Below are 14271 nucleotides of genomic sequence, written 5' to 3'. Positions count from 1 at the left end.
GCTCTGTTTTCAGGGAGAAGGCACGCATAGAGGACGAGGAAATAGGGGACAGCGTGAAATGACAGGGTAGGGGAGGCGAATTACAAGCAGGAACGCGAGAAAACCCAAACCTGTACGTTTGCACAACACAACAAATTCATGAGAGTACGAAGGCGGTGGGGATTTGCCGCTTGCTGATATGAAAGTAGAAGTCTCCAGCGCACAAGAGGTAAGTGAACCTTTATGTATCACATTTGCAAAGCCAACAAGTGTTTAGTCATCTATAGTGTTTTAAAGAACATTGTTCCTCTAACTTAATTACAGGAATTTTCCGACGCGTAACGTTTCAGCTTTATATATATTAAATGATAAGCTGACTTGTGTTTAATTAAGGATGGCTGTCCAGACATTGCTGTAGGGGGCGGAACTCTATGCAGATAGCTGTTCTGACTTTAGGGTAGTTCATCCTGGGGATAAGGTTGCTCATTAGCACAGGGGTCTTCATACCCAGTCCTGCTGGATTGTGTTTCAGCCGAGAACTCCGTTAAATAATCAAACTCTTAAAAGATCTAATCATAGTTTTAATTTGAACTCTTTAATTGGTCTTCAGCTGTTAGACATGTTAGAGACTTTAACTGAGATGTAACTTAAAATCTCAAGCATTTGAATAGATAAAAAACTTGCAACGGTAATGATCGCAGCTGGATCCACAAGACAAGGTTTGGGAATCGTGAAAGTCTCTGTGATCATCGTTTCTCAATTCTCGCTCTGGAAACACATCCCTGCTCTGAAGGAAGTGAGCATTTGGATCTGGTCATGGGCTGTCAGTTCCCAGTCCTTGTAAACTCCCAGTTACTGGGAACAATTGTTTGAAAAAGACAACTCTACAGTCAATGCAGTACTTGAATTATTGAATGAAAGTATCAATTATTAAAAATTTACTAAAATTTTAGATATCATTAGTTTATGTCCCTATTTGATCTTGATTTCTCTGGCTTGGTCCTACTGCAGTTTATCCGTGCTTGATGAAATCATTGATCTGCACAAACTATTCCCCCATCAAGCTCATGGGATGTCTACCCTCCGTGGCTGAGCAGTTACATGAAAACAGTCGTATGACATTGTCCGGGCTCTTGTCTCTGACGATGCCTAATCAGAGCGCTGCCAGCGTGCACAGGGGGCTGGCCGTGTTCAGTGTGCGCCCGTGTCTCTCTTCTTCCCGAGCGGGCTGGACGCGAACCCGTCTTGGAAAAGGCGCACGTGGCACAGCGGGTCCTACAGGCCGTCCCGGGAGGTGGGTGCCGCAGGCCGGCTGGCGCTGACCCGGCTGACACCGACACCGGTGCCGGCTGCTCTGCGCTCGCCGCGGCCACCCGGAGGGGCCTGGCAGAGGTGAGGGGCTTTAGCTCATGACGAGGGTGAGCACGAGTCCTCACGGCTGCAGCTGAACCACCGGTTTCCATTTCCCTCGACGCTTTCTGCCTTGAGACCGTGGCTACTGGTCAAGCACAGCCACTGCTTCACAATTTCCAGCTGGACACGTTTTTCTTCCCCTCCAGATTTATTCTGGGCTAGGCACTCCGTGAATTCAAGTGTGTGACGCCAGTTTGTAGGGTGGGGATGACAGGGAGTGAGAGTTTACCTGCACTACCTCTATAAAGCCTGTTATTCACTACAGAGTGGTGGTCTAGGGAATTCCTTGTTCAAAACAACTCCATGACAACCTGAAGCTGACGTGGAAGAAGAAAAGAGTGCAAATGCCTTTTGTAAATTTTTCCCAGTCACGTTACTGTCAATATATGACTTTCTGTCTGCACATTGGTTTATCCTAGAGTCTGGATTTTGAAAAAAAAAACACAGACGTGTGCGTATATGCTCTTTCATTAGAGAAGAAGATGAATACAATCTTTAAAAGCAGTGTAAGACGCCCTTAAACTCTATGAAAGGAATTTTGCGCTGACAATCTACCACGCGCTGTTATGGAACTGCTCAGGCAGTAATAATATCAGAATATCAGCACTTTGCAGGCGGTGCTCTCTCTGCTGGAGAAAGGCGCCGAGGTGTAGCCACAACCAGCAGACAGCGCTTTGCGTGAGGATGCTGCTGAGGGCTCTGCCCTGGGGCAGTTCCTACAGGTGCGTGGCAGGGGGACCTGGACTGTCTCCGGCACCTCCAACACAGTCACCTGTCAAATACCCGCTCCAAGACGAGGAGCCCGACACTCAGGTGTTTTTCCAGCTGCCAGGCTACACTCTTAGACTTACCAGTGTTTCCATGTGAAACAACAGGTGTCTGTTTCGGTGTTGTGCAACAGCGCGTGACACCATTAGTGACATCTATTTGGTTGCAGGTGTGTCTTTTCTTCGCTTTGGATTCTTGTAATTGTGTGGAAACCTTAGGTCCTGGGTTCGATTCTGTGCTGGAGGGCTGTCTGTGTGGAGTTGCATGGTCTCCTTACACTTATATAGCACTTTTCTGGACACTCCACTTAAAGCGCTTTATAGGTAATGGGGATCCCCTCCACCACCACCAGTGTGCAGCCCCACCTGGATGATGTGCCAGTACGCTCCCCACACACCAGCTCTCAGTGGGGAGGAGAGCAGAGAGATGAAGCCAATTCATAGATCGGATTATTAGGAGGCCATGACTAATAAGGGCCAATGGGAAATTTGGCCAGGATGCCGGGATTACACCCCTACTCTTTTTTGAGAAACACCCTGGGATTTTAAATGACCACAGAGAGTCAGGACCTCGGTTTTATGTCTCATCCAAAGGACAGCACCTTTTTACAACATAGTGTCTCCGTCACTATACTGGGGCATAAGGTCCCACAAAGACTGTAGGGTGAGCGCCCCCTGCAGGCCCCACTAACACCTCTTCCAGCAGCAACCTTAGTTTTTCCCAGGAGTCTCCCATCCAGCTAATGACCAGGCTCACAGCTGCTGAGCTTCAGTGGGCTGCCGGCTGTGAGTCAGGGTGATATGCTGCAGGCTCTATAACTCATTATATGGCAATATACTCAGTATATAACTCATTTCCAGTTCTGCTCTATGTATGTAGAGTGCTTTTTGTCTCTGCCTCAGAGTATTATTGTGACTGTTCCAGTCCCGACAGCGCTCAGTGGACGTGGATGTGCCGGACCGGGAGGCTCTGGCAGCCCTGATGCTGGCGGTGAGGGATGTCGATCTGTTCGGAAGACTGGGGCCCCTGACGCCTGCGGTCTACAGGCCAGCGGAGATGGTGAAGGAGCTGCTCCAGCACTCAGCGTAAGGAGATGCTGCTCTTCGCCCTCTGGTCGCACCGAACGATAGCTTGGTCTGCTCTGAAAACAAAATATATTCTGCTAAAAGCACACCACCAGAGGACAAATATTTTACTGCATTTATGTTTGCTTCTCATCCCTAACAAATAATAATAATAATAATAATAATAATAATAATTGCTTACACTTATATAGCGCTTTTTCTGGACACTCCACTCAAAGCGCTTTACAGGTAATGGGGATCCCCTCCACCACCACCAATGTGCAGCCCCACCTGGATGTGCAAAGGAACTCTTAAAAATAATTTCCGAAGACAACCGAGGTTATCGCACATGTGCTTGTCCACACCTGCAGTCTCCCCTGGCTTTCCCCACAGGACTTTCATTTAATTCACAGGGACCGGTCCCGTACCTGCCAAGGTTACTGAGCCTAAGAGGAGAGTAACACAGTACCTTTTAAATCTCCCTCAGACCTTTTGCGTGTGCTAACTCAAAGAGCTTTCCAAAACATCTCTAAAAAATTAATAAGACCAAAACTATTGTTTTATATTTTTATATTGTCATATATTACTCGTCAACTGCTGAGCTTCATGGCTTTTCCAAAGATTTGTCTCACTCACAATGTCAAACTTGACTCTTTCACATACACCTCATACACTCTGCTGCATGGGGACATACTGGAAATAGTGCTTTTGCCGACGTTTATTAAGTAACACACAAAGAAACAGCTATCATTCTAGTGCCAACCTCATATAATAATCTCGTACAAGTGCTCTATAGTTCCAAGGAATAGTTATTAAAATTAATATTTATTATTTTAATGTATTAATCTGTTGTCTTTAATATACATCAGGTGGTGTGGATAGGTGCAGCTTTATAACAGCGCCCTGCTCTTAGTTCAACCAGTCTGACCTCTGCCCCTGCAGTGACCCCAGCCTGTGTGACGGTCAGTCAGGCCTGCACTGCGTGTCTCAGCTGAGGAATGGACTGAAGGAGGAACTGCTCGAGCTGCTGGTGGACACAGGTGTGTGGGAGCGAACGCCATTGCCAAACTTCTCCTGAGAAAATGAGAGGGTTGTTCGCATCTGTTTGTCCGACTATGTGATGTCCACCTTTTGTCTTACTAGTGAAGTAAAGGGTGCTTTGTGATGTTTTTCAAGTGAGGTTTTAGGGAGAGTCATGTTTTTAATTTGAGCTATCACTTGTGCGCGGTATTTTCAGACTAAAGGAAACTGAAAAACAGATGTATCTCTAAACAAAACTACCCAGCGACACTAAGATGATGGTGGAACTCAATCTTTAATGGCTACTTCCATAAAAGATCTTGCCTTTTTGGATTATTGTATTTTATTTTTTTCTTCAGACCCCTGTATCCACCAGTTATTAATGGCTTTGTTGTCGTCAATGAGCTTTAATTAAATAAAGACTCTCCTCTCAGTAATGTGAGAGAACTGTAAAGGCCCAACAGTAGTAACATCCAATGCAACTGTGCATTGAAAAGCGGTATATAATCCCACCAATCACAAATTCACTGTTCTCTTGATGATGGATTACAATGTGTCTTCCGTGAGACATTAATCATGGAGCTCCAGGTGTTTGGGTAGCTCCCAGAGATCTTCCCTCTTTCACAGCCGACGATTCCCTCCAGGACAGCGAGAGCGCCGGTGGGGAAGACAGGACCTCCGCCCTCCTCGCCTCACAGCACAGCCCCGCCGTGCAGGGCATCTCCTGCCCAGAAGTAAGACGGCAGGCCGTGTGGGAGGAGTGCTTTGTGCTTGATGTGTAACAGTGCTGCACCTCTGATGTCAGTTGCATTATTACAGCAACGCGCCCGTTCAGTTAGTGAACAACGAAGCAGGGAAGAGAGCAGTCGAATGAGTTAAAAAGGGGAACTAGTGGGTCTGTTCATTGTGTACGGGGGAGGTAGTGAATCTGCCGAGGATCAGGTGTTTAGCTCCATCTGAATCCCGCGTTTGTCCTCTGAACTCCAAAGGGCAGGATGGTGTTCGGGAGAGCAGATGGTCTGTGGTTAATGACCACCGTGCAGTCTGAATTAAAACAGATGGCTGGCACAAGATGCATTAGCTAATGCTAGGCCAGCCACAATGAGAGATGGAAGGCAAGTGTGGTAGGACACCTGAGGGAACAGTTTAAATATTTTAACACCCCCTGGGACTGACGGCTTAATTATGAGCGTGAACCAAGCAAAGACCACTGGCCCTTGACTGAACACTTCTGAAATGGTGCGCTGCTAAAATGGCCCATAATCAGTTAATTTATTATTTAAATTCAAGTGCTTATTGAAGCCGTTTTCATAAAGTGCAAATCTGGAGGAAAAAACGCTGCAAGATCACTTAAAATAAGGATGTAAAGTTTATTTTCAAACTCCTTTTCTTACTTTCAGGACCTGGGCGAGCCCTCCGAGTCCACTTTTTGCCCTAAAAGGAGTACGTGCAGAGGAGGTTAGTATGGGAACTTCAATATCTGTTTTCCAGACATGTTAATTGTATACGAATATGTAATTCCTTACGCTTATACAGCACTTTTCTGGACACTCCACTCAAAGTGCTTTACAGGTAATGGGGATCCCCTACATCACCACCAGTGTGTAGCCCCACCTGGATGATGTTACGGCAGCCATAGTGCGCCAGAACGCTCACCACACATCAGCTATCAGTGGGGAGGAGAGCAGAGTAATGTAGCCAATTCATAGAAGGGGATTATTAGGAGGCCATGACTGGTAAAGGCCAGGGGGAAATTTGGCCAGGGCACCAGGGTAACACCCCTACTCTTTTTGAGAAACTGTATACCTATGACCTGTGTCTGCTAAAATGCTAAGGCCATTATTTGTGTAGATAAAAGATAGCGGTGAAGGCTTAAACTGTGGAAAGCACAAGCGGGTGTAATTGCACAGCAAACAATGCCAAAGTCTCTTTAATACTGTTGAAGTGGCTAGACAGCATTCTCTCATGTTCGTGTTCTAAAGAGAAACACAAAGTTGCAGCAGGAACAGCCCTCACGTTCTCCCACATGCATACAAAACAGTCCGTCAGTTCGCCCTGAGAGCTGCGGCGCGGGGGGTGGGGTCATGTTTCTGCGCCCCGGAGAATGAAAGGCAAACCTGGCACTGACCCCCTGAGAGCTCCTCCGCTCTGCCTGTAAGCAGACACTCCTCCTGCCTAGTCACCACACCAGGCACCCTGACACAAAGCCAGCACTGTAATTATTGAACTGATCGGCGCTTCAGCTGGGCCACTGTACACTCACGTAGCCAAAGGACAAAACCTTTCAGCTGGGATGTTGTCGGACTTGTTTGCGACTGCCTATTGTTACACAGAGACCAGGGAGGTAGGGGGCTTTTTTCTGTCTTATCGCAACTGACGTATGTACTGAGCTAAAACTCCTTTTCTGGATTTAGGCAGAACATGTATCTATTGTTACCCTTTCTATACAATCATTCTTTTTGCATCTTGTTTTGTATCAATTACTGATTCCGCGCCGCTGATTAACTAGTGCTCTGCTTCACTGGTTGGGGCTGCGATTTTTAATCTCTTAAACCTGTTTTAGGAGTTCATGGAGCTACCGTAGGTGAGAGTCAGTGATTGGAAACCCAGTGCTGTAATCCAATCTTTCTCAGTTTATAATAATACCTTTTTATACAAACTTAAATGCTTAAATGCATTGTCCTGCTTTCTTTAATATTGTGCCAATGAAACAGTGAAAAAATATTAGTTATCTGCTCTGTAAAATTAAAAATGACCACAAGAAGAAAACAGCCATTGTAAATCTCAATAGTATTATTTAACTGTGTGAATCACAGTCATTTAGTTCCAGTGAATGCTGATCCTTCTTCTTTTCTTGCAGATCAAGGGATCCTGCTTCAGTTTCGGGCTGCTGCTAAAACGCTGCAGGACATGAGCCAATCGTACCGAGAGATGGAGGAGAGCAGCAGGTGAGGGCCGCTCTCCTCCTGGCCTCTCCGCGGGGCTGCACTGCTCGAGCCGCAGCGAAGAGCCAGGCCCGCTCCCAGCGAGACGCTGCTGAAAGAGCGCTGTCATCCCCAGTGAAATGGACTTCTGTCTCTTCTGTTCTCACAGAAACCGTGAGAGAGCCCTTCGGCTCCTGCTCCCGGTCTCTAAGCGTTACTCCCCGTGCTGTGTTTGCGCAGAAAGGACGGGGCAAAAAGAAAAATCTAGAAATTCCCTTTTGAGGACCCTGTGATGTCTACAAAATGTTAGGGTTATTGAACTCAGTTCAGTTGTTTGGCATGTCTGAACCACAAAATCTTAAACAAATCTGTGTTTTTAGTCTCTCACTCTTTGCCACTGGTACGGAGTGAATCTTTTTACTGACATATGCCATTTAATTTGCAGTTCCCAAATGTGACATTATTGTACTGAATTAAAACCCAGTTAACGTTATCATTTAGGCTTCTCTTCTTTTCTTGCTAGCCAAAGCCCATCTCTGCCAAGCCTGTGGGTCAGGTACAGCGGGCACGAGCTGTTTGCTTCTGATCCAGACAGGAGCCAGCTGAAGGGCAGGCAGTGCCCGCGGGTTCCTGTCAGAGACGCTGGTGGGCAGAGGCAGAGGGGACAGCTGAGCCAGTCTGCACCCAGCCTCCTGGAGCCCCTGCTGAAGATCAGAGCCCATATCCACAACAGTGAGGGCTGTCTCCGTATTTTTAAATACACACGATACACACAATAGAAGAGGAAGAGGTGTTACAGGTATTAGAGACATGATACACAAATCTCTGGGGCCTTGAACTCTCTGAGAAAGTAACAGCAGTAATGGACACAAACAGAGCTTACAGCATGAGATAAGGGTATAAAGAGGTCGTTTGCTAAAGTTACTTGTAAAAGTTTAATTCTCACACCACAAGTAACAGGCATTCAAGGAAATGTGTGAATCTAAATGGATAGATGAATGAAGAGTGCAGATAAGAGGCGAATGCTCAGATTGGAGTAATGCCCTTAGCAGAGTACCATGTGGATTTTTATTAGGACTTGCTCTTCCTCATTTTTATCAATGATCAAGCTTCTGATATACTGTAGATGAGAAACTATCTGGGAATTTGAACTGTACCAAGCTAGAAACATTAGCAAATTCTATAGAAGCTGCAAATGATTTTTTAATAGAATGTGGGGAAGCAATTTAACACTGTAGAAGCAGTGAATGTAATTTAAAAGGATTGGGATAAAATCTTGGTAAAACACCTGATAGATGACATTTAATGTAGCCAAGTCCAATGTATCATATGCAGGTAGGAAAATGTAACCTACAAATACAGCATGGAAAGTGCCGAGTCTGAAGAGGCTGCATATGAAAATGGCTGATATTAGGATGTAAACTTAAAAGCATAGATTTTAATCAAGGGATGTTACATTAAAAATGTATAACATGCTAGTAAGGCATCATATAGAATGTTGTGTACAATTTGGTCAAAGATATTGCTGCTTTTGAACAGATACATTCACAGGCTCGACAGAATGTCAGGAGCTAGCAGCCAGAGGCACTTAAAGACAACGTTGTAGTTTGCAGTAGGTGAGCACAGAGCAACAGCAGTTTCTACGCATTGCACTAGGTCTGCAGTTAAGTCACTTCTGTAAGTACCCTGCTAAATCTTGCACCTGATCCGATGCAGAAGACTTTCAGTCTTTTAAAATGTGGGGAACTGATTCCCATTTATTTATTTTACTTTATTTTCTCCTCTTCTCTGCAGGGCTGGGAGGAAGTGAACCAGAAGAGGGTCTGGGTGGAAAAAATGTAAGTGAGACACAGGCTACTGGGCTTCTTAACGTTTAAGGATCTGTATTGGGAACTACAGCTCAATCTGCAGACCGAATGCAGGAAGACCCTTCAAATTCTCCGTCTTATCTTTCTCAGGGCACATTACCCAGACAGCCCATAAGGACTCCAAAGCTCCTTACCCCTCTGGATAGAGCAAGGGAGAAGGGATGCTCAGGACCCAAGAGCTCTGTGCCATTCCGGCCTAGAATCTTAGTGCCTCTGTCCCCGAGGGTGTCCGGGAGCGGAAGGGAAAGGCTCCGCAGAAGAGGCTCCGATGGCTCGTCAACGACCAGGACCGGCAGCGAAGACAGCAGCTCCAGCTGTGCCAGCCCTCGGGGGTCTCTGGACGTGGAAGAGGATGAGCCCGTGGTCCCTGCAGGAAAGCTCCTTACCGCATGTTTCAGGGAAAGCACTGAGTCGGAAATCCGGTGCTTTGAGCCGGGATATGGGGACAATGAGACCAAGCCTCCAGATGTTACTCGCAGACGAGAGAGCAGTGAAGGAATAACAGAAAACGAGAACCTTGTCAGATCACATGACGCTATGGAAGGAGGCGAGTGTGAAGAAGGATTAAAGGCAGTTCAGACAGAATTAAGACAATTAATGTCTTCTGAGCCTTTGCAAAGCTTTACATCACAAGAAGACCTGGGAAAAACAAGCACGACTGACATGAGACAAGTGAAACCTGGAGAGCCGATGTGTCTGGAAAGGCTCTCAAGCGGGGCCGGCAGACCTGATTTAGATGAGGAGAAAGTTATGGCTCCAGTAATGAACCAAGCACATGCCAATGACAGTGAAGATGGTGACAGGCTACTGCAACCCTTAATTCCCGTTGTGAACATCACACTGTCAGAAAGCGATGTGCAGACAAGAGAAGAGACAAAAGCCCTCAAAGCTCACAAGAACAAAGTGAAAATCAACACCTTAGCTTTCAATGTGAATCAAACTTTTAACGTTTTGGCTCAGAATGGTAAAAAGCCCAAAAGTAGTATTAGAAGCAAGTCTTGTCCATCACAAGTCAAGGTAAACATGAGAAAACGTCAAAATCTTATCATCGGTGGCGAGGGGACCATTAAACCATTCTCACCGAGGGCAAACCCCATAGATGTCCTCGAAAAACCGCTTCCTCTGCTGCGGAGTGGCCACGTCGCACCGTTGACATTAAACGCGGAGACGCCCTCCGCAGAAAGGAAGAATCGCACGAACGGTGAGCCTCTGGCTATGAAGCAGCCACTGCCGCGCGTCCACAGGAGCGCCCGGCAGCCCAAGGCATCAGGAAACCATGCAAGTCCAAGAGCCAAGTCCGCCGCGGAGTTTCTGCAGATTGACTACAGCGACATGTTCAAGGAAATAGACTCGCGGAGCGAAGGGCCGGCGATCTATGAGATGTTTGCGACTCCGGTGTACTCCCACGTCAGGGTGTCTGCACCGCGAGAGAAGGGGGCCTCCAGGGAGGTGCAGACCCTCGGAAAAAGCCCTGGGCGCAGAAGCACAAGAGTCGCTGAGGCACCCGAGAAGGGCAGGTCAAAGAAACCCTCCAAGGGTAAGCCCAGCTCCGCAGGCGCCAAGCAAAAGAAGAGGAGAGACGTTCTGCGTAAAGGGAAACACCCCAAGCCACTGGCCAGTGAAGAGGAAGAAGAAAACACGGTGTTTATATCTGGACGAGACTGGCACATCAAGACATCCAAATCTGAGACGATCCTTACTGAGGAGCACGGGGGAGTGTTTCAGGAACAAACAGAAGACTGCGTGGCACCGGCAGATGACGAGGACGGTAACACTTTGGCAGTAATTGAGGAGATCCAAACACATCTAACTACCCAGCCCAGACCACTCGAAAGCAAAACCCCCGTTTTTCACCATGAAGCACCAAGCGCAACTGACCACCCCTTTAACAACCTAGAAAGCCCAAGAGAACAAGCCGCTGCTGGGGACTCTCAAGAGGGCTTGCGTGACTGTGATGCCAGTCACAGCAGAGGAACAAACCGCCTCCCAGGCGAAATAAATCCCCATTCATTGCCAGGTCAGCCAAAAATCAACACCTGGACATCGGAAAGTGACAGAACAGTGTCTCCAGTGTACAAGACGTTTCTGGATGTTGCTGGGGATGGGGACCTGACTGATGAGTTACTACAGTGTTTGGCTGAGCAGCTCATTTCACTGGAGGAGAAGGACACGCAGCCTGATGAAAGTATCCACATTCCCGACTCTGACCTCTCCGACAGAAAATGGGATCAATTCTCAGAGCAGGTAAGGTGCTATTGCTCCTGGCTGCTACTTTCAGTAAACCTTAGGGCTTCATGTGTGATTTAGAAACTGGACTCATTTTTGAACTGAGAATCGTATTGCACAACAGTTCAATTCATTGTAAGATGCTATTAATAATATTCCCCTTTATTGGAATTTGTCAAACTTCTTCAAAAGTTCTGCTGCAGTTTGGAAAGAGAGATAAGCTACTGTAGCGACTGCAATATGCCCCTCAGAACATGGTTTACGAAGTGAAGTTCAGGAATCACAAAATAATTATTTAAAGTTCGTAGGGGAAAAAGTTTCTTTTGTAATGATTCTTAAATATTTTAAGTACGAGTTGCATATCTAGTACTTAAACTGCATTTTAACCTCAATCTTCCAAGATTTGCAGTGTCTGAAGATAGCAGCACAGGAAACAAAACTAGAATTCTCTCTTTCCCGGCAGTGCCAAAGTTCTCAGATTCATGCTGTTCTGTAAAGCGCTTTGAGAAACCACTTTTAAAGGTGCTATATAAAATAAAGTGTATTATCATCATGCTGTGCCCACATTTTTGACAGGACCTTGCGTGCAATGGGTGGGAATCCAGCGTTGCTGCCATCCCCTCTGAACCTTATACCGAGGACGCCATCATGTGGACAAAAGGTGAAATTCTCGGTAGAGGTTCCTACGGAACAGTAAGTAATCCAGCTTTTAAAAAGGTTTTTTTAAAAGCGATGAGTGGGCCCAAGAAAGGACAGCAAAATAGCAGTAAATGACTATGATAAAAATGTCATGCAAATTTAAATCACCACATTGCCCTCCACTCCATCTCTTGAATATTTTAGATACTTTCTTGATTGTGGCACAAAGCTACCTTTTCTTAAAAATATATATATATAAGGCAGGGAATGATTTCAGCAACATGTTGGTAATTGTAGATGGCCAACGTTTGTTTTCATTTTGATTTGAACTTTCAAGTTACTATAATCTTACTCTGAGAAAAAGTGACAATTTAAGTAACATGGGATTTCCTGTAAAAAAGACACAAAGCCATCAATCATGGGCAGAGAGAACTGCCCTTTTTTCACCAGGACTGTGCTGCTGCTGCTCGCTCTTCTTCCAGGTGTACTGTGGCCTGACCAGCCAAGGGCAGCTTATAGCGGTGAAGCAGGTAACTTTGGATCACCAGGATCAAGACAGTGCAGAGAGGGAATACCAGAAACTCCAAGATGAAGTGGATTTGCTAAAAACGCTGGACCATATCAACATCGTGGGCTTCCTGGGAACCTCCCTCGAACAAAACATCGTGAGCATCTTCATGGAGTACATCCCAGGAGGATCCATAGCCAGCATCATCAGCCGCTTCGGGCCTCTGCCGGAGAAGGTGTTTGCCATTTACACAAAGCAGATCCTGGAGGGCGTGCAGTACCTGCACGGAAACCGGGTGATTCACCGAGACCTCAAGGGCAACAACGTCATGCTCATGCCGAACGGGGTGATCAAGCTCATCGACTTCGGCTGCGCCAAGCGCCTGACCTGTCTGACCACCAGCGGCGCCAACAGCGAGCTGCTGAAGTCGGCGCACGGCACTCCGTACTGGATGGCTCCCGAGGTGATCACCGAGACGGGGCACGGCCGGAAGTCGGACATCTGGAGCATCGGCTGCACCGTGTTCGAGATGGCGACCGGGAAGCCCCCCCTCGCGCACATGGACAAGATGGCGGCGCTGTTCTACATCGGGGCGAGAAGGGGCCTCATGCCCGCACTGCCGCACGAGTTCTCGGGCAACGCGAGGGATTTCGTCCAGGCGTGTCTGACGAGGTGAGATTGGGATTTTGTAGCGTTGTCATTGCCCAATTCCCATTCCCATCGGGTTAAATTTAGATGGAGAATCCAATCTTTAAAACCGTATTCAGCACTTTTGAATGTTTAACCTGTAGAAACTGACTCTTCAGCGCATGAAAACAAAAACCTGAGCAGCCGTCTTAAGTCCTTCTTTAGACCACAAAGGATCAGGTCATGGGTTTACTCCATGCCAAAAAGAGGAGAAAGAAAAAAATGTTTCGGCCGTGGAACCTTCTTCAGGTATCAGGCTCCACGGCCGAAATGTTTTCTTTCTTCTCTCTTCAGCATGGAGTAAACCTATGACTTGTTCCTTTGCAGCCTACAAATGCCGACGCAGCTAAACACCTGAACTACTTCTATAGACCATGTGCCTCACAGCTGTGGCGATAGGAAGTGCGCGGATGAAGAGAACAGAACCTTACTGCAGACTAATGCAGTTTGCTTGATGGGTGTGGCCTTCAGGTTCTTCGACATGTTAAAGTTGCCAAAGTAGAAGGTTTACCTAGGGTCATACTCAAGATTAATAACGACAATAACAGGTCCTGGAGAACATGAGCATTCATGATTGCCTATGGCGTCTAAAATCATTTTAATCGTTGCAGCGATCAACGAGAAAGACCTTCAGCAGAAGAACTACTGGTCCATCCATTCATTCCCAGGCGAGAGAGCATCCAGTGAGCAGGAAAGGGCATCAATCTGTGCACCTTTAAAATACCGCTTCTCTGTTGTATCCCTCACCAAGACCCGAGCACGTTCTTTTCAAACATTTCACAGGAAAGCATTGAAAATCAGCCAGTAAACCCATTGAAACATTCAGAACTGACATGAAGCAGACAGCCTGGTTACCATTCCTAACCAGTCCAGTTTACATTTCTTAGTCAGATCAACAGCTGACATGCAGTAGCCTCAATCCCAACATGCCAATATGTATTTTACAGACATTTAATCAGATTTACTGTAAATACTTTATGTACAAAATTTATAAAGTAATCAACTGTAATAAAACATTTTTAATCCTTCACTCTTGACCAATGTGCTGTTTAAAATGAAAATACTTTCCTCAATGAGCTACAGGTGAAGAAATTAAGACATGGGCTCTCGCTGTACATCAGTATATTTGTTTGCCAGAATATCTGAAATATGACTTGAGAGATACGGATTAAGAC

General features: G+C 46.4%; 1 protein-coding gene across 4 annotated transcripts; it reads left to right on the top strand.

Annotated features, from left to right (window-relative positions):
* Window positions 1-9: 9 nt before the first annotated feature.
* map3k19 (mitogen-activated protein kinase kinase kinase 19) lies at window positions 10-14126 on the top strand. 4 transcript variants are annotated; one of them, XM_088606211.1, is made up of 13 exons: window positions 10-208; window positions 1204-1371; window positions 3085-3245; window positions 4167-4264; window positions 4872-4978; window positions 5645-5702; window positions 7105-7192; window positions 7692-7900; window positions 8963-9006; window positions 9127-11280; window positions 11839-11955; window positions 12384-13081; window positions 13708-14126. In XM_088606211.1, exons 1-13 carry the CDS (start codon window positions 179-181, stop codon window positions 13781-13783), a joined length of 4008 nt encoding a protein of 1335 aa, XP_088462337.1. In that variant the 5' UTR covers window positions 10-178; the 3' UTR covers window positions 13784-14126. The 4 variants fall into 4 exon arrangements, with proteins under 4 accessions (XP_088462337.1, XP_088462336.1, XP_088462338.1 ...); XM_088606210.1 differs by having other exon boundaries at window positions 4833-4978; XM_088606212.1 differs by lacking the exon at window positions 1204-1371 and having other exon boundaries at window positions 4833-4978.
* Window positions 14127-14271: the final 145 nt, after the last annotated feature.

Source organism: Lepisosteus platostomus, chromosome 14 (assembly GCF_059453375.1).
Source record: "Lepisosteus platostomus isolate fLepPlt1 chromosome 14, fLepPlt1.hap1, whole genome shotgun sequence".
In the NCBI taxonomy this organism is placed as follows: Eukaryota; Metazoa; Chordata; class Actinopteri; order Semionotiformes; family Lepisosteidae; genus Lepisosteus; species Lepisosteus platostomus.
This window is presented reverse-complemented; position numbering and strand designations above follow the sequence as displayed.